This window comes from Phasianus colchicus, chromosome 1 (assembly GCF_987193195.1).
Source record: "Phasianus colchicus chromosome 1, bPhaCol1.hap1.1, whole genome shotgun sequence".
Lineage (NCBI taxonomy): Eukaryota > Metazoa > Chordata > Aves > Galliformes > Phasianidae > Phasianus > Phasianus colchicus.
This window is the reverse complement of record NC_143436.1, coordinates 119879801-119900101: the sequence shown is the minus strand read 5'-3', so window position 1 is coordinate 119900101 and position 20301 is coordinate 119879801. Positions and strand designations below refer to the sequence as shown.

The following is a 20301-nucleotide window of genomic DNA, read 5'->3' as shown; positions in this document are numbered from 1 at the left end:
ATGTCATGCTCCAGATGAGGCCCAGGGGTCAGGGATGCCACACAGCTTTGGCCACCGAAGCCTGGCCACTGGTGTCCAGATGGTGCTGCAGGAGTACAGCTGGCTAACGTGACCATGCAGAAGATTCCTGACTAAGTGACCTGAAAAACAGCCTTGACATTGGGGTGTATAGGACAGCCCCCTCACTCCTGCTGAGGCAGAGGACAAGGAGCAGATACAATGATGAACATGAAGGACTGTGAGCTTGCAGCTCTAGAGGTTTTACAGTGAAGTAGGAGCCATCTGCCATATCTCAGCTGGAGGAGCTCTTCGTTAGGGTGACCACTGCATCATCTGCCCCCCAAGAGGTGCTGTAAGGACAGAGAGAAGACAAGCTGATGTGTGATCAGCAGCAAGAGTGAAGTCCTCCCCTCTGTGCCAAACAATGAGAAGTGGATTTCAGAGCCCTTGGCCAGGCTCCACATAAGGAGCCCACTTGTGCTGCCCACTTATCACATCCTCCAGTAGCAGTCTGAAGAATACAGCCCAAACCAGGCTGTATTCCTCTTGGTGAAACAAATCCAGGTAAACTTGCCATGCTGCTGGTCAGAATTAAGATCACATTCATTAGAAAAGCTTCTCCACTTCAGAGTAGGAATGTCTTAGCTCACGATTACCTGTAGCTACCAAGTGGATAGGCAGAAATGTGTACGTGTACATGTATCTGCCAACATACATGTTTGAGCAGCTCAGTTGATGCTTTGTGTTTTGAACAATTTTAGATTTTAATTACATGAAAATTGTTTGGAGAAGATACAATCCACAGTGTTTTAGGCACCTGGAAAATTAGTTGTAAAAATGCATTACTTCCATAATTATCATCTTAGCATATTTGCAGGAAATCTGACTGTAGGACTGCTGGACAAGGAGTCCAGCTACAATTTCTAATGTGTTCTTCACGCTGTTAGGAGCAGCCAGCCTATTCCTCTGGCAGTGCATGCAGCCCCCATCCTTGGTTGGGAGATTGCTGGCACCAGCAACCTCTGAAGCCCGATTTAATTGCTGAAGGCCATGAATTTGTTGACAGATATCACTGGACCCAAGTGCCCAGGCTGGCCCCAAGGTCTGGCCCTTCTTAGAGAAGTTCCTTGCCTTCCTGTCCACATCTTCTTCTGGTTAAATTACGTTCCTAGTAGTTTAATTCTGCCCGTGTTTGCACAGTGTTGTCTTTTGTGAAGCTCTGTCAGTCTTTTCTCTCATGTAAACCTTTCACTTTTTCACTGAGGCAGTCTCTCAAAGTAAATAAAAAAGCACTCTGCAAAGGTAAGACATGACAGAGATTACTGAGATCGTAGAGAAAGTGATGAAATTTAAGGCAGTCCAAGAAAAGTTTTTTCCTCTCTTCATTTTCCTTGGCACAAGTACCCCATAAAAATTTACCAAAAGAGTGAGCCAGCTTTGTGAAGCCTGTATAGAGAACCACTGTTTCAAACCAGAAGGCAGTTCAGAGCTCAAATCAGAGCTGGGATTTTAAGCAGTAATATGTAATGAGTTCACTCGTTACTTTATTTCTGAGCCATCTCAGGCCTTCCTCCACACGGTGTGATCAGATGTTTCTTTTTGCAGTGAAAACTGAGGTTATTGAAAAAGAAAAATGCCGCTTCAGGCACCACTGATGCTCTAGGAAACCACAGATTTGGTAAAAATGACAAAAAATAATGAGTTGGCAACACTGAAAAAGGTGAAGCTCGTATTTGGTTTTGACCATTAGACAAAGACTGAAGGAATCAAATATTAGCAAAGGCACGTAATACGGCATGGCAAAGATCTTACTCCCATGAGTAAAACATGACTCTGTGTGCCAGCTCATTTGCAATAGGGGAAGACATACGTATATCTCACTAGTTTTATCTAGTTGGCCATTCATCGACTATATGTCAAGTAACAAAGCGTGTTCAGGTCCTTATGATGAGTAATGTCACCTATAAAACACTGCACAGCACTGCTCCGCAGAAAAGCCAGACACGTTCTCACAGGCTGTATGACAAGCACAGGCTAGCTATGTGTACCCTTCATACTGCAGCTGGTGGCTGACCCAGCTCCCAGGGTCAGGCTGTCCTTCCACAAGTGAGAAATGGGATGAGAAACAGAGTAGCAGGGAGCTGGCCAGACAGGCAGTTGTGCCCCATCCCTGGAGGCGCTCAAGGCCAGGTTGGATGGGGCCCTGGGCAGCCTGAGCTGGTGGCGGGCAGCCCTGCCCATGGCAGGGGTTCAGACTGGGTGGCTTTAGAGTCCCTTCCAACCTAACACATTCTATGATTCTATGAAATGGGAGCTTGATGAAGCTGACGCATTTACAGGCCTCACCCGCAGCCTCCATGCAGGCTTGCGTGGAGGTCTGTGGTAGGACCCATTGACGGTCCCTGTCTCCCTGGACTGCACAAATGAGGAGCTGGGCCCTCATGGGCTTTCATTGGGCTAGCAGATGGCATAACGTGGCCGTAGAGGGTTTCTGGGATCAGAGCATTTTGCAGGTGAATCGGCAGTTTCTGAGCCCTCCCTGCTGTGACAGGATCTGTGTGCCTTGTAGGAAGGTTCTTGTAGTCTGAGCGAGCCATCAAACCCTGGCAGCAGACACTTGCTTCTGCATTACAAAAAGGACTTCTATGCAAAGTGGTGGAGCTAGAGGTCTTCGTCTTCCCTTCATGTGGCTCCTTGGATCTTCTGCATGGACTCAGGAAAAAAAGCAGCATCCTGGCACCCCACCAGGCCCACAAGCCTCACCTGCTGCTGCTTGCAGGAGGGGATTTATCTCCCTGTTGGAGCCACCTTTACTCCATTTGAAGTGAACAGATCAGGAAGCATGGGGCTTAAAGGCCAGGACCAAGGTGTTTCTGTCGAAACACGGAGAGAGAGGGATGTAAGTTGCTGTTCTGCTGAGGGATTTAGACTGGATATAAGGATAAAGTTTTTTACAATAAGGGCAGTGAAGCACTGGATCAGCTTGCCCAGAGAGGTGGTGGATGTCCTGTCCCTGGAGATAGTCGAGGTGAGGCTAAAAAGGGCTCTGAGCTCCCTGACCTAGCTGTAGGTGTCCCTGTGCATTGCAGGGGAGTTGGACTAAATGACCTTTAAAGGTCCCTTCCAACTAGAACCATTCTATGATTATATGAGTCTATGATTGTATGACTGAGCACTTTCAGCCAAAAGCAGCGTGTGCGGCCGTGGCCAGAAAACTCCAGCAGTGCTGCACAGCCCTCGTGCTGCAGCACTCCAGCAGCATTCCCAGGAGGAGAGCTGCCTCCCAGGTCACTTGCATTGCTTGCTAACCAAACGGGCTGTGAGCGATGAGCAAGCAGTACGTGTCTCCCTTCAAGGAAAGCTATTCAGGCAGCCTTTGATATTCTTTTAGCTCTCCATCTCTACTAATAGGATCAGCAAGGATAAGAAAACAGTTGGGTAAATGAGAATCTGGTGGATTTATTTAGGATATAGTTCCCTGCTGTTCAGAACTGAGCATGATGACGTTGTCTCCATCAGGGCAATCCATACCTCCTACTGCTGGCAGACCCAGGCTTCTGGCTGCCCTGTTGCTGTGTCAGGATGGGAGCATTGTGGGGCCCTGAGCCCAAAATCATTGTGCCCAAGGAGCAACAAGTATTCAGCCTTTTGCTGAAGATGTTACAGCAACTGTGACAGCTGAGGTTATTTTATAACCTAAATATTAAAAGAAAGAGGTTCAGATGTATAAGGAAGCAAATGCAGCAGGGAGGAAGGGTAGGTAAATAGCAGCACACAGTTTGATAAAACTTGTGTGACAGTTTCCCTTCCTCTGTTTTGTGTCACTTGATGAATCCTTTCTGAAGCAGTTGTACTGTTAATCCAATACGAGCAGTAAATTCCTTTTGTTGCTCCTAGTTGTCCTCAGCTGCACTTCTCTATATGACATCTGGCTTTACAACTGTTGTCAATGAAATACATACAGCAACTGCCATTGTAAACAAATTAAAATCAGATGCCTGTCTTTGATTCAGTAAGCCAGGGCATTTTCCCCACCCATACCTTTGAATTCAGTGCTCTAAAACAGCTCTTGAAGAACTTTGCAAAAGCAAGATGGGAAGAATTCCCAATGCAGGCTCATTTCTCCAGTACTTTCTTGCAAATCTCTTTATTATGGTTTTAGAAGAAAGGTTGTGCAAGAACCCCTAATCTGTCACACAGAAAGTTACTTGTTCTCCCACCAAGATGGAAAATTTCTTTCTCACCATGATATGGTCCTGTGTTCTCCCAGTGCCATGAAAAGGTTCATTAGTTCAGTCCATTTCTCAAATCTGTCTTTCTAATGTCAGTACTGAACTGTTCTTGTGTAGAAAATAAAAACTGCTCAAGTGTGTAAAAAACACACCTCCAAACTGCTGGAGAAATGCTGAGATTATAAGAACTTTGTATTTTTGCAGATATGACATCATATCAACCTGAGGAATGGAGGCGGTTTGATTAAATTTATACTCCATCACAGACAGTACAATGTAACTGTAAAATAATCAGATTGATAGTATCATCCAAATGGCATTGGTTTTATTTTTCTGCAAATAGGTCTGAAATGGCACAGAGATGTCTCTACAACCATTTAAGTTCTACAGGATTTTAGCCCTGAGTATTAAACGTGTCATCCCTTGTCACCAGACGAGTATATGAGCTGTGCTGCTGTGCCATGTGCTATCTTCTGCTTTATAATCAGCGTTTCTCTTCAGAAGGAACTAGTTCCAGTAGATGTCACTTAATCCCAGCCTCTGCTGGGTGCAGCAACCTACTGTTCTCCTTGGGAAACTGTATGCAGGTACAAAACAAGGAATTGTGTCCCAATCCTTGTTAGGATTAGCCCATCCTTTTTGTCTTGCTCAAAATCTTAAGGCAGAAAGTGGCCATTTCCCCTCTAGAGACAAGCTGAATGTGGGCTGTCAGTCTCAGGCAGTGCCAGCACTGGGCAGCAGAAGCAGTTACATGTGGGGGCCCCAGCGTTGAGGTTCAGATGTCCCCACACCCACTGCAGGATAGCAGAGGACACTCAGCCACTGGGGCTCAGACTTGGTGGGAGGAGAGGTGGTCCTGGCCTTGGCAGCACCCTTATGGGAGGTATTGGTGTCCTTTGCACAATGAACGCAGCACACCAGGATGTGCATGGTGACAGCAATGATTCAAGGTATTTCATAAGGAAAATACCCCCAAACCAGCTTGCACTTTGTTAAGACTCCCTACATTAGCAGGCTCAATGCTCTACTTCTGAAAAATACTGCAACCCCACTTGTTAGCGCTCTTCCCTTAATGTCTTTTAGATGTCATGTTTCTTCTGCATTAATTACAATGGATTCAGAAGGGGTTGTACGATTTTTCTGTACTTTGTCAGAAGAGAGCATAATCTTTCTGCCCTTTTGATGCTCCAGAATAACTGAACGTGCTTTGGATCAGAGCTCATGGAAAATTTCAGCAGGATGCAAAGCAACTTTTAAAGGAGGGCTGCGTTAAAAGCTGCCTGAAAGCAAACAGTAAGCAGGGATAGCCCACGGGCTCTAAAATGAAGGCTTCCTCTGATAAACAGAGAGGAGAACGCTGGTGGCTGTTCTGTGACTTCTCGCTCTAGGGTAGGCAGAGGGATTGATGGGGTCGAGGGGGAGACAAAAAGCGGATGGTTTAACCAGTGCCAGCTCCAGGTGCTGATGATCCCAGCCCTCCTCTGCGGGCTGCATCCAAGCTTCCTCCCGCAGCCTGGGGGTCACCAGCGTGACGACATCCCCTGTGCCAGCCAGGCTGTCCCTGCCACCTCACCTGCCCACGATACCAGCAAGGGACGCAGGAGAGTGATGCTGCTATTTTAATGCATGCTTCTTTTTTGCGCTGAGTTTGCCGTGAGTACTGCAGCCACCAGAACGCTCGCTGCTGTTGTCTGGCTGGAATAGGAGAGGGACGGAGGCCGCGAGCCGCTGTTGCTCTGGCTGCTGCCGAGCGGGATGAACTGATGAATAACGTCTGTGATTTCTCTTTCCCTTGTAGTTGCACTCTGCTGTGACCAGGATCCAAGTGCAAAGACCTGGTTTCAATTACACGTTTGCCCATATATGTATCCTGAACAATGACAAGACATGCATAGTGGACGACATAGTGCATGTGCTGGAGGAATTAAAGGCTGCTCGTTCTTCTAATCGAACTAATTTTGCAATCACTTATCCGATTACTCACTTAAAGGATGGCAGGGAAGTGTATAATGGGCATCAGCTTGGTGGGGTTACTGTGCACAGCAAAGACCGGGTGAAGTCTGCAGAAGCCATTCAGCTCACCTACTACTTGCAGGCAATCAACTCCTTGAATGACATGGTGGCAGAAAAGTGGGAATCCATTTTTTGTGACACTGTTGAACTTTTCCAGAAATCCAACAGGAAAGTCAAAATGTATCCTTTCACTTCTTCTTCGCTGAAGGAGGATTTCCAGAAGACGAGCAGGGTGTCAGAACGCTACCTGATCACAAGCTTGGTCCTTGTGGTCACCTTGGCCATTCTCTGCTGCTCCATGCAGGATTGTGTCCGCAGCAAACCCTGGCTTGGCCTGCTGGGATTGCTGACCGTGACCCTTGCCACCCTGACTGCAGCCGGGATCATCAATCTCACTGGTGGGAAATACAATTCCACCTTCCTGGGGATCCCCTTCGTCATGTTAGGTAACTATCTCCTACTCTCTCTTTTGTGTGTTTGTGCCTCCCTGACGCCTTTCCCAGCCGGCGGAGAAGCAGCACTGCATGACTCCCAGTATCTGCTCCCTGTAACACTGCCCCGTGCCAAATCCGCACCGCCTCATTTCCTAAACAGCTTGTGCCGTGCCCGGACGTTGCGATTATTTCTGGGTTTCTGCTGTATGGCGCAGTGCCCACGTGGTGGTGAGGACCAAGTACGTGCTGCTGCCATGCGCGGTGCAAGGAGCCCTGCTGCTGCTGCTCTGCGTTTCAGTGGCCAGCTTTAGGAGACCTGCGCGTGGCTCTCTTGCTGGACTGGCAGTATCGGCTGCCCTGACAAATAAAGGGCGGATGGAGAGCTCGCTCCTTGGCAGAGCAGAGCAATGCAGGGCAGGAGCTCCCTGTGCGTTGTGCTGCAGCCCCTCGCTGTGCTGCGGGATCTTTTCTGGAGGATGGGAAGGAGGGCAGGAGGAGGACAGGCAGCTCCCAAGCTGTGATCTCGTGCCTTTGTGTTGGTGCCGGTGGTTCAGGATGTTTGCCCTCCAACCAGACAGGCAGAGGGCTTCCCAAGGGGCAGAAGGAGCTCTGGGGATCTCACAGCCTCTGTGTTTGTGTTTGGTTCATGAGCAGCGTGAAAAGCTCCACATGCCGTAGGTGTTTAATGTGCCCTCGTTCCCAGCATTGTTTATTGGTGGAGAATAATACATGCATTGATTTGATCACAGCTTTCCCAGCTGAAAATCAGTGCTCAGGAATACTTCAGATTTCAAGAGTAAGAGTGCCTTCACTGACTTAGTCGCATCATGTAGTGATACGTCGCATTTCAGCACAGCTGTTTTTATACCGAGCACCAGGTTCCTGTGCCATGCCCGTGCTGTATCTGTGGTATTGTTGCACTTTAATTAAAGACTATGCTTCAGTGCCTCACACTACCAGCTAATGTGCAGAATGTATTTGGTGACAAAGAGAGTTCAGCTGCATTGGATCGGCTGCAGCGTGTCACTCTTGTTTTCAGGTGATATCCGTGTAAATTAAACTGCCTCATCATCTAGAGGAGAAACGGCACAAGGAATCAGAGTCGAAGGCTTTCTGACCAGGGTCTTTGTTTTCTTTTGTGGGTTCTTATGTTTTTGCATGTGTTAGAAAAATCTCTTTCTCAAAGTAAGTAGTCTGTGTAAGCTACAAAGAGTAGCCATAGCAGGAAAACAGTCTGAAGTACAGCCTCTGAAAGGAAAGTGCCTGGGGAAGGTTACTTTGAAATATGAAATATTACCTCTTTTCAGGGAGCAAGGCTGCTGCTTTCCGGGGCAGCCTTTCAAATCATGAGTTCGCTGATAGTGGCTACACTGAGATTTGGAATCCTTAAATATTACAGATCATTACAAAAAATCTGATTGTGCTTAGTGAGTTTCAGATGCACAGCTCAGCTCTCACTGTGAGCAAGCCAGGGCAGAGCAGTGTGTTCATGGGAATCTCACACACTTCCCTGGCTGCACTGAGGTTAGGAGTTTTTAATGAGAGCTGCTTTAAAACAGTAATAGCTGGAAAGGCATGACTTTTCTTTCTTTTTTTTTTTTCTTTTTTTCTGCTGCAGTAAAACAACAAGATTCATCATGCATTTCAAAATGTGCTTCATTCCTATACATCACTTTGCTTGCAGAGGAAGGTTTAGCTCAAGGTAGCTGAAGGCTGGAGACACAAACCACTTTCCATTATAGCTGGCTGAGCTACTTCCACTTAATTTCAGTGACCATCAGATTAGATCATAGATTAACTGACCTTTAGAAAGCTAAAGGATTTCTGTCTAACAGTGTAGTCCCATAGCTATTACTCATAATCTCATGGCTAAAAGCAGAAATTAGATAGAAAAAACGCTTACGCTGGACACATTTCGGGCAAGGCCCCTCTGCTAGTATAAATCATTAATGAAGTTTCCTTGGTTTGTAGCAGCTGAGGATTTTTAACTTTCCATCAGCACTGTGAATTGAGGGGGCTTCCCAGACATGGTCTGACCTCTGCTGCAGGACAACATCATGTCTTCCCCAGCTCTGCCTCCTTGGAGCGCTTCCCGCTATCGCTCACTGTGCTACCTCTGCAGCATTGGCATCATGTCTAACCCGAATTCCCCTTTCGCAGCTCAGCTGCCCTTATTCATCCACAGCATCTGGAAAACAATGTATTTTCTTTTTCTTGACATATTTGGGAACACTTCCAGTTGTGCAGTCCTCTTCTTTTCCATCCCAGCTTCCCTCAGGTGGTTCTTCCTGGCCTTACAGCAAACTCATTGCTCTTGGCTGCTCCACATCCTCTGTGGAGTGCGGTGCCTGGAGCTGGGCACAGGATTTGGGCTGAGGCTTTCAGCACCGAGCAGAGTGGGAGGATTATTTCACACATCTCACATATGGCACTCCTGTTCATATATCCCCACATGACATTCATTTTTTGCAGCAATCTGAAGTGGTTGGCGTTCGGTTTGTTGCACGCGGTGTTTCACCGACCATGCATGCTGCTTTCTGCCATGTATGCACAACCGATGGTTCCAGTATGAGGTTTACCCTTGTCCTTGCTGAACGTCTCATTTATATCACACCACTGCTCCTGTTTGCGAAGTTCACCCTGATGTCATCACTGCTATTCCAAGATACGTTCACTGAAGATGGTCGGCAATGTGTTGCAATTACCCACTTTCTCATATTTTCAGGAATTCCTTTTGGAATAGCTCTGGTCGTTCATCCAGTCATAAGTTTGTGTTAATCATTTAGACAACATGGCCGCAGAACCCTCGGTTCGGTGCGCTCTGTAATGCTCATTTTTACCCATCATGTTTCCCTTAGCATCCCTCAGCACCAGCCATTTCCAAGAACAAGCAATCTGCAGGGAAGGGTGCCAGCCTCTGTGTGTGTTCGTCCTTAGCTTCAGCACCACTGGGACAATTACAAGTACTGAAATTAGCACAGCTAAGCAAGCTGCACTCCCAAGCTCAGACAGTGTGAGCAGGCAGGAACATCTTTTGCTTTCCCCACCTGTTAAATACAACATATTACTTTAAACCTCCTGTGTTTTGGATTTAATCACCTTCAGTGTACTGTCTCCTAATTTATTTTCCTCTTTAATTAAGGCAGGTTACAGTAGCTCAGCTGATGAAAGGTAACTCACTGAGTTGTGGTAATGCAGTCACCAATGCCTGCCTGTACCCAGGGCCAATGCCTGTACAGGATTCCCCCTGCAAGGAGGCTAGCAGGCTGCATGCGGCCTGCAGCCTCCCTCTTCTCCAGGGAAGGCTCAGCAGGTCTGGTGGGGATCTTCTCATCAGCTTGGCAGGCTCCCACCATTCATCTGGGTGTATTTAGAGTTAGCCGGTTCCTTGAAGCTGCTGCCACCCGCATTTAGCAGAGTCGTGTAAGGGCAGAGGTACTCACATGCCTGGTTCACATGGAATACTTGGCTGCAGTCTGTCCGCTTTTGACCCTAAGAATTATATACCAAAAGAACAAATTCTTCCTAATTCAGACGAATTGAAAATAGTTGAGTTGTTGTGCCAGCTGAAAAGCAGAAACAAAATTCTGATTTCCTGCTGCTCGTTCCACTGAAATGTACAGATGTTTGGTCTGGCACAGATGCTAATGTATTCATTGCAAGTTTTCCTTTATGCATTAAATATTGTTTAATAACTGCCAATCCTATAAAAATACCAGTTTCCTCAAAAAAAAAAAAAAAAAAAAAAAGTGCCACAAAACAAGGCACTGATCAAGCAGCAGGGCTGGCTGAGTGAGATTCTGGCCTGAGTTTCTTACCTCTTGCAGGTGCAGCACAACACTAGACATGGGGGCTCAGAAGCAAACTGCGTGCTGCCCTCTGTCCTTAAGGAGATACTTAGAGGGGAGGAACACAGCTTTTCCCAGCCACCAGCTGGGTGGCAGGGCTCAGTTCCGTAGAGCGGTTGGTGGTGCCAGGCACTGCCAAATAGGGGAGAGACACAGGGCTGGCTCCACACGCTTATATTTAGCATCGGGTCCGAGGTAGAACTGGCACGGGAAACACAGCTAGCAGTTAGGAGAGCAGCTTGAGTTTGAAGCTTTCTGTAAACTGAAGGGGAACAAGCCTGGTGCCAAAACTAACACAGCAGGGAGGGACTCTCTTACTGTATCCCTCACTCCGAGCTCCTGTGTCATGGCACCACAGCAGCTCCTGCAGTGTGGTCACAGCTTCTGGATTCTGGGTTGGAGGGAGCACAGGGGCAGGACTGCTTGCTGAGGGCTCTGCACTGGGGCCACGGGGATGCTGGAGGCTGGACAGCAAAGGTTAAAGGGAAAAAAGGACCGGAGCAGCCACTGTACAGCCCCTTAGGAACGCAAGTGATGCAGAGCTGGGCCAGCAGGGTTCAGGGTCCCTGATCAGCTTGCAAGGTACCAGCCTCACTAGGGACTTGTGACATATGCCAGATTTGTAAGCCCTAAAAGCATTCATTATCTCCCCTATCAAGCACCCATGTGTTTGCTATATTCAATAAAACCAAAGTGTCAACTTTGGTTACATATAAAGATTTACAAAGAGAAAGAAACATCTCCTGAGGTACCCTTCAGTCCACACGTAAAGGTAACAGACACGCAGATGTTTGACTTTGTATAACATTTTTCCACCGTTTTCTCTGCTGTCAGCTAATAAAAATGTGAAGTGTACTGAGCCTCTCTTGTCTTTATTCCCTGCACTGAGCTCTCTCACTTCTCTTGCCAACCTGACCCTCCATCTCTGCCTGCTGGGAGAAATCTGCTCTTCTCAGCTGGGTCATCACCCTATGCTTTCCCTCATCCCATTCTCCTCTCCCTCATCTCATTTGCATTTTGGGGCAGCCCCCTGCAGCAGATCTCGCCCATCTTCTCATTCCAGGTGCAGCACTCTCTTCCCTTATCCCAGCACTGCTTTCAGTGTGTTTTGTTCTTCCCCAGCTTTCTTCATTTTTTTCTCCTTGGCTGTAGCTGTATCCACTGCTCCAGCCCTTTTCTCAGTGTTCCTCAATAGCATCCTTAGCTCCCAAATAGTTTCCCACCATACCCTGCAGTAAGATTGCTGCTGCTTCAGTTTTCCCAGTGATTTCCACTGTTCATCCCTTGCATATTTTGCTCTGCCAAAGGCTCCAGGGACACCCTGGAAGCACACTGTTGTGGGCTTTTTTTGTCACTCCATCTGCTCAGCCTTCCCAATTCAATCTTGCTCTGCTCAGTTATGTTCCTAATCAGTTTTTTTTGTTCCTCGCCTCTCTGAGTAGCCAAGCATCTTCTGCAGTCCCTCAGCCATCTCCTGGAGGGGAAGGCCCCTGGCACAGCCCTTCTCCCTCGGCCTACTACAGTCTTCTCACCCAAACTACGACTCTCAATCCGCAGGCAGGTAGAAGAACCACCTCCTTCGCCTGCTGGCCTCTCTCACTCCAGTTCTCCTCCTGACAGATCTGTTGCCCTAAATCCATTGAGGAACCTGAATGCTAACGAGCCACAGAGGCATGGAAAGGAGATAGGTTTAAAATACACACAGTAACAGTGTTTTAGACACTGTCATGACAACTCTTTCTTGAGCAGTGCAAGAACTGCATGTGAAGCCAGTCAGGTGTGATGGCAGCACGGCCAGCATGCACCCATGTTCCCTTTTCACCACCACAGATACCAGTGAAGCCTTTACATGTATGGACTCAGGAAATACAGTGCTTTATGGAGAAGAGGAACTGTGAAGAGGAGTTGTGGTGCCCCATCCCTGGAGGCTCTCAAGGCCAGGTTGGATGGGGCCCTGGGCAGCCTGAATTGGTGTGGGGCAGCCCTGACCACGGCAGGGTTGGGGTTGGGTGGGCTTGCAGGTCCCTTCCAACCCAAGCCCTTCCATGATTCTCTAATACTTTGCATACTAGACTCAGATGCTCCACGGAGACCTGGGGAAGGTCATTAGGAGTTGATGCAACTTTTCATTTTAGGTCCCCATCGCATTTACTGTCTCTCGTAAATGGCATTCCCCAAACAGGAGGTGGCTGACAGGCACATATGGCAGGGGGCTGTGGATTTCAGGTGGTGAGACCTCTGTGTTCTGAAGGAGGACACTGGTGGAGATGGATTACGTTAAGTTAAATTGGAATAAGTATGCGTGAGTTGTTTTGGTTTCAGCTTTCTCACCAGAAAAGGCAGCTTGAAGTGTGGTAAACTAATCCATATTCCACTGTGCTGTGTTCCACAAGGAAAAAAATCTCCTAGAAGCAAATGATATTCTGGCTTGTGGGCTTAAAAATTCAAAAGAGATGTAAAAGCTGATTTCGCCCCAGATATGCTCACTGTGCCTTGCTCTGCCATCAGTAACTGTCAGGCACAGTGTGTCACTTGGCTATTCTGCTGCGTGGTGAGCGTTAACCTTTCACAGATGATTGCAGGTAGCTTTCATTTACCTTTAAGTTATTGGCTTTTTTACACAACGTGCATAAAATCTGTTGAAAGCTCACTTCAGGGAGAAAATCCATTTGCAGTTCTCTAAGCATGTCAGGTGCAAGACAAGCCTGATGATACTTAACTCTACATCTGACAATCCCCTTGGCCAGCAAGGCTTGAGTTTCATGCATCTCAGTGAAGCTTGTTGGCCACACCTGTCATTTTTTAGCCACCCCGGTGCAAGACGTCCCCATCCCAAGTGGCCACTCTACTCCCCATGTGTTCCTCTCAGCCTGACTGAGCACTTCTGGCTCTGCTTCAGTTCCGTCAGGTCAGCTCTGCAGAAGGTTCAAATAGGGGGGTAGACGATCATGACGCACAGATGTAAATATTCCAACAGCTAAAATCAGATTTCATCAATGCTCAACTCCTTCCATCGCGCTGAGTGAAATATGACTTTCAACTTTTGCCAGGTCTTTTCCAAAAACAGAGGAAAGCAAGTCACACATTTAAACAGACTTGACAGTGTGCTACTTAAGCACCAAGACAAGCCTTTACCTTTTTTTCAGGGGAATGAAATATTCCCTGTGTATCTAGAAGTAGATTTTGAATCGTAACTTGCTTTGCTTATCTTTCTCAAAATAAAAAAGCCACTCAAATTTCCTCTCAAATGTATTCCTGTTTTTAAAATGTGCTTATCTGACATTCTTGCTACCACTGTAACAACAGAAACTCAAATATTACACTGCTTCAAAAATAATGATCCAAGCAAAACACAGCATTTTCCCAAATGCTAAATCAGTCTTTTTAACTTGCATTGAAATAAATGGCACAATTCAAGATTAACCAGGTAGTTGCTGGATTACCCATATATCGCTATATGCGGGCTGCTCTCAAAGTAATGCCTCCTACTTTATGGTGTTCGCCCATGATGTCAGAAGCAGGTGATGGTGGTATGACAGTAGAGGTCAAACCATCCCAACAATATTCCATTACGTTTCGTTCCATGCAACACTTGAATTCCTCCACGAAGAAAAAAATGGCACCTACTGACATTTCATTGACACTTACTGAATGTTTCTGGAGACTTAACAGTGAATGTGAGCACAGCGAGGGGTGGATGGTGCGTTTCAAAAGTAGTGACAGTGACAGTGAATCACATCCACAGGTGCAGATTTTTCCAAGAGCAGCATGCAGGCTCTTGTTCATTGCTGGTGAAAATGCAGAGCTCATAACACTATTGAAAAGCAGTCTTTTGTAGCTGAGAATTTGCTCTGTCATATAGTGTTACTGTGCTCTTTGTTGCTGTTGTAGCTTCCATGTAAATAAATAGGAGGCATTACTTTTGGAGCAACCTATGTAATAACTGGTTTGATTTGAGAGATTTTAATTGAATTTGGTTTGATTTTAAAAATATTTTGAAAATGCACTATTAAGTGAGAAGATGGCTTTTTATAATGTATAGTTTTCATATCCACCAAAAATTAGAAGTGACGAATGATGTTACTGTCATTGCTAATTAGTGGTCAGAGTAACATGAGGACTATGAGTACTGAGGCACAGTTTAGTTGTAGCTATTTAAAATACTTCTGCTCTTTGCTTCTCTTCTCCCAACAGACAGAAAAAATACGGGAATAACTGCATCTGTCTTGTGTGTGTGCATGACTTCAGAGCTAAGGACTTCTGTCTAGAATGACTTTAGTTTCAATGGTATCATATAGATCGTGCTCTTAAAATTAGCTTGTGCTTTGTATTGGCTTCTGAGAGGTCTGACCATTGTTGATTGTTTGCTGTGAGGAAAGATCGTGTATCCTGTACCCCGGTATCACTGGTTCTGGGTATGTACAGCAAGACAGAAAGCGTGAGGGTGCTCCTTTCCATCAGCATATCCTTTGTACAAATGTGCACTCAGAGTGATTCAGAAAGAGTGAACACTGACCAAAACAGACAAAAGCACAGAGAGTGCTAATCCTGTGCTGCGTTCTCAAAAATTATCTTTAGAAAAAGAGAGAAGATAGATGGGATATTAAATCAGACATTCAGAAAGCTGAGATCAGAACGATGCCGGGCAGCGGATCTGTGTGGGTGTTAGGAGCAAACGAGCCCCTTTTGCGCTGTGCTTGGAGGCTCTGCGCAAGACCTGAACAAGACAGAAACCTTGTGCTGGACTGCAAGAAACACACTGCTTTCCTGCCTACGCACTGAGCAATCTGAGCTCAGGCTGAACAGCCCAGAGAATCTTTCTGCAAGATCTAAACCTAAAAATAACGCTGTGGTCTCCTAGCATAAAGCACGGAGCACCAGCTGATGATTTCTTCTCTGCGTGCAGCAGCTCGTGCTGCGTGGTGTGCAGGCACGCTTGCTCTGCATTGCTGCGCTCCTGTGGGCACAGCCACCCACAGCTGTGAAACACAGCAGATACTTCCAGCTTAGTATTAAACATCTCTCTTAGTTTTCTGCCAAGTAAATACAGCACAAAGCACAATGATGATCTTCCAGGAGACTGAGGCAGGTTTTTGTCTGGTGTGAATGCACCATGGTGCTCATATTTGTGGTCCTGGCAGCAAGCTGAGAGCCACATGGACTTAACCAGGGCTTTCTGGCTGGGATGGATCTAAGGGAGCCTGGGGAGATTGGCCCCAGCAATTGAGAAGAAATGGCTGTATGCAGATGTAAAGCAGCCTCAGAGCCTGATCTGCTGCTTTTGTGCCTTACTGCCCAGCAGGTTGACATATATAAGAAGTATGCTTCTCTTTTGGGGAAGATCCCAATAAAGTTGTTAACATCTGCAGGCATAGTGTACCTTATTAATATATATGTAAAATGTACTAGTCTTTCAGACAGTAACTGCAAATACTGAACCTACCCAACAGCGCTATATGCTTGAGGTATGCTGCCATAGCTGTTGTCCAGTTATGATGTAGGTTAAGGAAAGCATTGTGATCTGTACAGCATATACCTATACCAGTACTATCTTGTTTTTCCCCTGTGCATTTCCTTACTATATATGGAGGTACTTGCCCCTTGAGCCCATGCTTGGAGGTGTGAAGTCAGGCTGTGTTCTTGGCACTTCACTCGTGTTGGGCAGGAGAACACATCTAAGATGGTCGGCTGCCTACAGTGAGTGGATTGTCAGAAACACCCAGACAAGCACAGAACAAGCAAGCTAGACTTGCAGGGCACTGGAAGGAGGGCTGTAAAGATGGTGAAGGGCCATGAGGACAAGGCGTTTTAGGAGCACCTGAGGTCCCTGTGTTTTCTCAGTGCAGAGCAGAGGAGCTGAGGGGAGGCCTGATGGCGGCTGCAGCTCCTCACAGGGAGCGGAGGGGCAGCGCTGAGCTCTGCTCTGTGTGACAGCGACAGGGCCCGAGGGAACGGCATGGAGCTGTGTCAGGGGAGGGCAGCTGGGGCTCAGGGAAAGGGGCTGCACCACAGGGCGGTGGGCATGGAACGGGATGCACAGGGCTGTGGGCACGGCCCCGAGTGCTGGAGTTCTAAACTCTCAGACGTTGGGTTTGATTTTGGGTGGTGCTGAGTGGAGCCAGGGGTTGGACTCCACGATCCTTGTGGATCCCTTCCAAAGGATACTCTGTGGCTCTGTGATGGTTTTTTGCTCAGCAGAACTGCTTGGGACAGGAAAGTCTGCGCAGTTTGGGATGTCCAACTGTGCAGTGTCTGCCATCAACACCACAAAGCTGCAGTGTTACAGCACAGTGTGTGGGCCACCAATTTCATCTAGAATGATCCTTGTGTTGCAAGAGTGTAACTGATGGTGATTTAGCTGTTCAGGTCAATTCACACCACTAAATTGTGATAAACCTGGAGAGGCCTGTTGTTTAAGTTAGGCTTGGTACTATTCCTGTTTGCATGTAGAAGGATCTGGATTTGCTCTATTGTGTTGTTATTTTAGTGTAAATAAGGGTCTGAAGCTGGATGTTTGCTTCAGCTGGATGCAAATTCTCTTGCTCTGTCTGCTTATTCAGCTGCACTGTGAACCTGTGGTGTGTTCTGCATTAACATTGTGCCTGCTGGGAGAGGCCACCTGGAGCAGGTCACCTGTGCCCTCAGCAACTGGTCAGTTACAACTTCTGTGGCAAAGGGAGTCAGGATTAGCGTTTTCACTTGGCTTTCATAAGACGAGTGCTGATGAGCTCACTGATCTATCTGGAAAAAGTAAGTCAGCACAGGGAAATTGTCTCAGCTTCTTTGTTGACATTACTGTGGAAAGCAATCACATAGCTGAGCGATGTACATTGTTATTTTTAATACTGTCAGCTAGGAAAATTCATTGCACCTTCATTATATCATATGTTATTACAGATATCGTTTTGGAAAGGGCAATTCCTGCAATATGATTCTGATCTCCCACACACTAATTCTGCACAAGTGCAGTTCTTGAGAGCTTGCCTGCGCTGGCAGCAAGATGGGATGTGAATTTATAGCATCCTAGCTATTCTATGTTAATTCACCCAGTGTTTGTCTCCGTGGATGATATTTCACTCCACTCTGAATGTGAATTAAGTTGCTCTTCCAAATTTCCACAAAGAACACTGGTGCAAGATAGCCAGTGCTCTGTAAACTTGTACACTTCCTCACTGCACACTAAATTCCTCTTGCAGACAAGTGTTCCGTTCACTGGGATGATTTCTGACTTGCATTAACCTAAGTGAGACTGCACTGCTATATAGCTGAACCGATAGTGTTGCAAGGATAGAGTCATTACAATAGAGGCAAAAGCCTTAAATCAAAATCCTGACTTAAGCCTAGCGACATCCATGCTTCCACGTCAGGCTTTGCTGGTCCAGTTCACAAGGACACATCTATGCATCCTGCCATGACTCATTCCCATTTTCAGCCCATCGTTCATGCCACTGGTGTCAGGAAAACAACTTGGATTAAAAAGTAACTCTCAAAAAATGTCGTGAATGTTTCTAATCCCAGTCATCCTGTTAGTCTGGTGCAGAGAGCAGCCCTAGGAGCAGGAGCCTTGGGAGCAGCAGGCAAGCAGCAGGCTCAGGTAGGAGAGGAGGAGCATAACAAAGGATGAGAAGGACCTCTCTCTCCAGCTCTGCTGCCAGAGCAGCCTGTTGCTGGAGAAGTGGCTGGAGAAGAAAGTGCTGGAGAAGAAAGCTGGAGCTTTCTGTGCTTGTACTGGGGCTTTGTGAACTGGAATGCTGCTGGTCAGTGGGCATCATCCATGCTAGTGTGACATTCATCATGGCTGAGGCAGAGATCAGAGGGCATTAAGCTTTGTGTGCAGCTGTCCTAAAATGGGATGAATTAAATTAATTGCCCATACAATGCTGCCTTCCAAAGGAAGTGCAAAGAATGCAACGTCAGGGCCTTAAGGGAGATTTTATTCAGAGTGCTTTTGCTCACGTATCAAATACACGCACAGGCACACAACCTTGCAAAGAGCAAGAACAAAACAAGACCCTCAGTGTGCTGTTATTATGTGACTTCATAGATAGGTAAAACTGCAATGAACCAAAACTTCACTCTAAGTCATTCCCCATGCTTTCTCCCACTGGAAGAATCTGTTTGAATACTCAGACTTCCTCTTACTGTGATAAGATCAAAACCCCCCAACTTCATTTGCTTTTAATGCCAGCCTGAAGCCTCAGCTGCCAGATGCCTCTTACTTGAGCAACCACTTGGAGGAAGAAAGGAAGCACTTCTTTTCCAATATTTTAAAATGGTGCTAAAAGGAATGGTCACAGTGCCTGTACATAAAGTACTGTTTAAAATTATATAAGTAACAATAATAATAAGTAGTAGAAAATGTTGCCTTCGCTTTCACAACTCCCCACAAGATTTTTTTTCTCTCGTGCGCACTCTACACTGATTTTGCAGAGCATGTGTAGTCGATCCTGAAGGAGACTAATGAAACTTTTTATAGCATTTTCAGGCTACTCATAAACGTACTCTATTGAACCTAGGAATCACTTGTTGTTTTTATGACTGATATTGTTATTATTTTCTAAAGTTAAAAATAGCCCATGCTAAATTTAAGGTCCTCCAAAGTAATATGTAACTGTGGCTATGCTCTGTGGGTTTTTTTTTGTCTACAAAGTCATAATTTCTGTCCTCAGTTGTCCAAGACATGTGGTAGGGGTATCCGCTACAATGAAAAGTAGTAGAACAGGACAGCATGCACAAAAAGGTTTTGGTCCCTATTTCTTCCAATACCTTTCTCATATTCCTATAACATTTTCATTTGCCCATTCAGAATCTCTTTTCCATAAAATAATCCAGTCCTTCCTTGTACTCCGTGTTCTCAGAGCATAGTTGTACAGCCTGACTGTAGGGCACGACCAGTGAATCATAATAGCAAATGTCAACAGCAAAAGATCTCCAATAGCCCATTAGCTGTTTGAGTTCATATTTGTTATTTACTGAGTGACGGTGAATAATGAACAAATTGCTGCAAATCATTACAGATTTGTGGCTAAGTCGCTAGTAAAAAGGGAAAATCGGTTAAAGTAATTACATAATTTATTTGCAATGGAAAAATTGCCTTGTTCTCATTAATATTATATAGGTTAGACATAGCACTAGCAAGAGAATAAAATCAGTTAGGGATGCAAAAAATGGAAACTAAATTTAGAGGAGAGTGAAAGAAATTCTCAGAAAATGCCTCCATGAACCAATTATCAGCCCTAATCTCTGTTATTGAGACCTGTACAAGCATCAGACAGTGCTGCAGATAGTCATTCCAAGTTTTGCATGTAGTCAGTAGTTAGATGAGTACATTAAGTTAGGTACATCTCATGATAGCTAAATCTTTGGTCAGCCATCCTAATTTGTGTATGAGTTCAGATTTCATTTTTTACTTGTAGCATATGGGGTCAGGCCAGTATGCAAGTCTGCTGGCCATCCAGGCAGGCCTTCCGAGAGGTAAATCAGAATTCTGTAGCTGTTGTACAAATGGGCAGAGGAGTCCGAGAGTGTGCCTTTGAAGGAAAATGACAGTTCCCAGCACACAGATTGAGTAGTGAGGGGCCGAGCCTAAAATAGAATGGTATCTAACTATTTTTCCATTGGCTTTGCGAAGCACATGAGGAGATGCCTCTCCATGCATTTGCTTGAACCGTCCTCCAAATCAATTGCCATTTTAGGATAGTCTCAAGGACTGTGTAGAAGCGAGTGATGTCCTGAAAGTGTTTTTATGTTTCATCTTTAAAGAAAATACAGGGT

General features: G+C 46.1%; 1 protein-coding gene across 1 annotated transcript in view; it reads left to right on the top strand.

Moving 5' to 3' along the window:
• The window catches only part of PTCHD1 (patched domain containing 1), a 40801-nt gene that overhangs the window by 4423 nt on the left and 16077 nt on the right, over positions 1–20301 (top strand). Inside the window, exon 2 of the mRNA XM_031599317.2 lies at positions 6031–6691. Within this exon, the coding sequence (XP_031455177.2) occupies positions 6031–6691 (661 nt within the window). The remainder of the gene's footprint in view (positions 1–6030; positions 6692–20301) is intronic.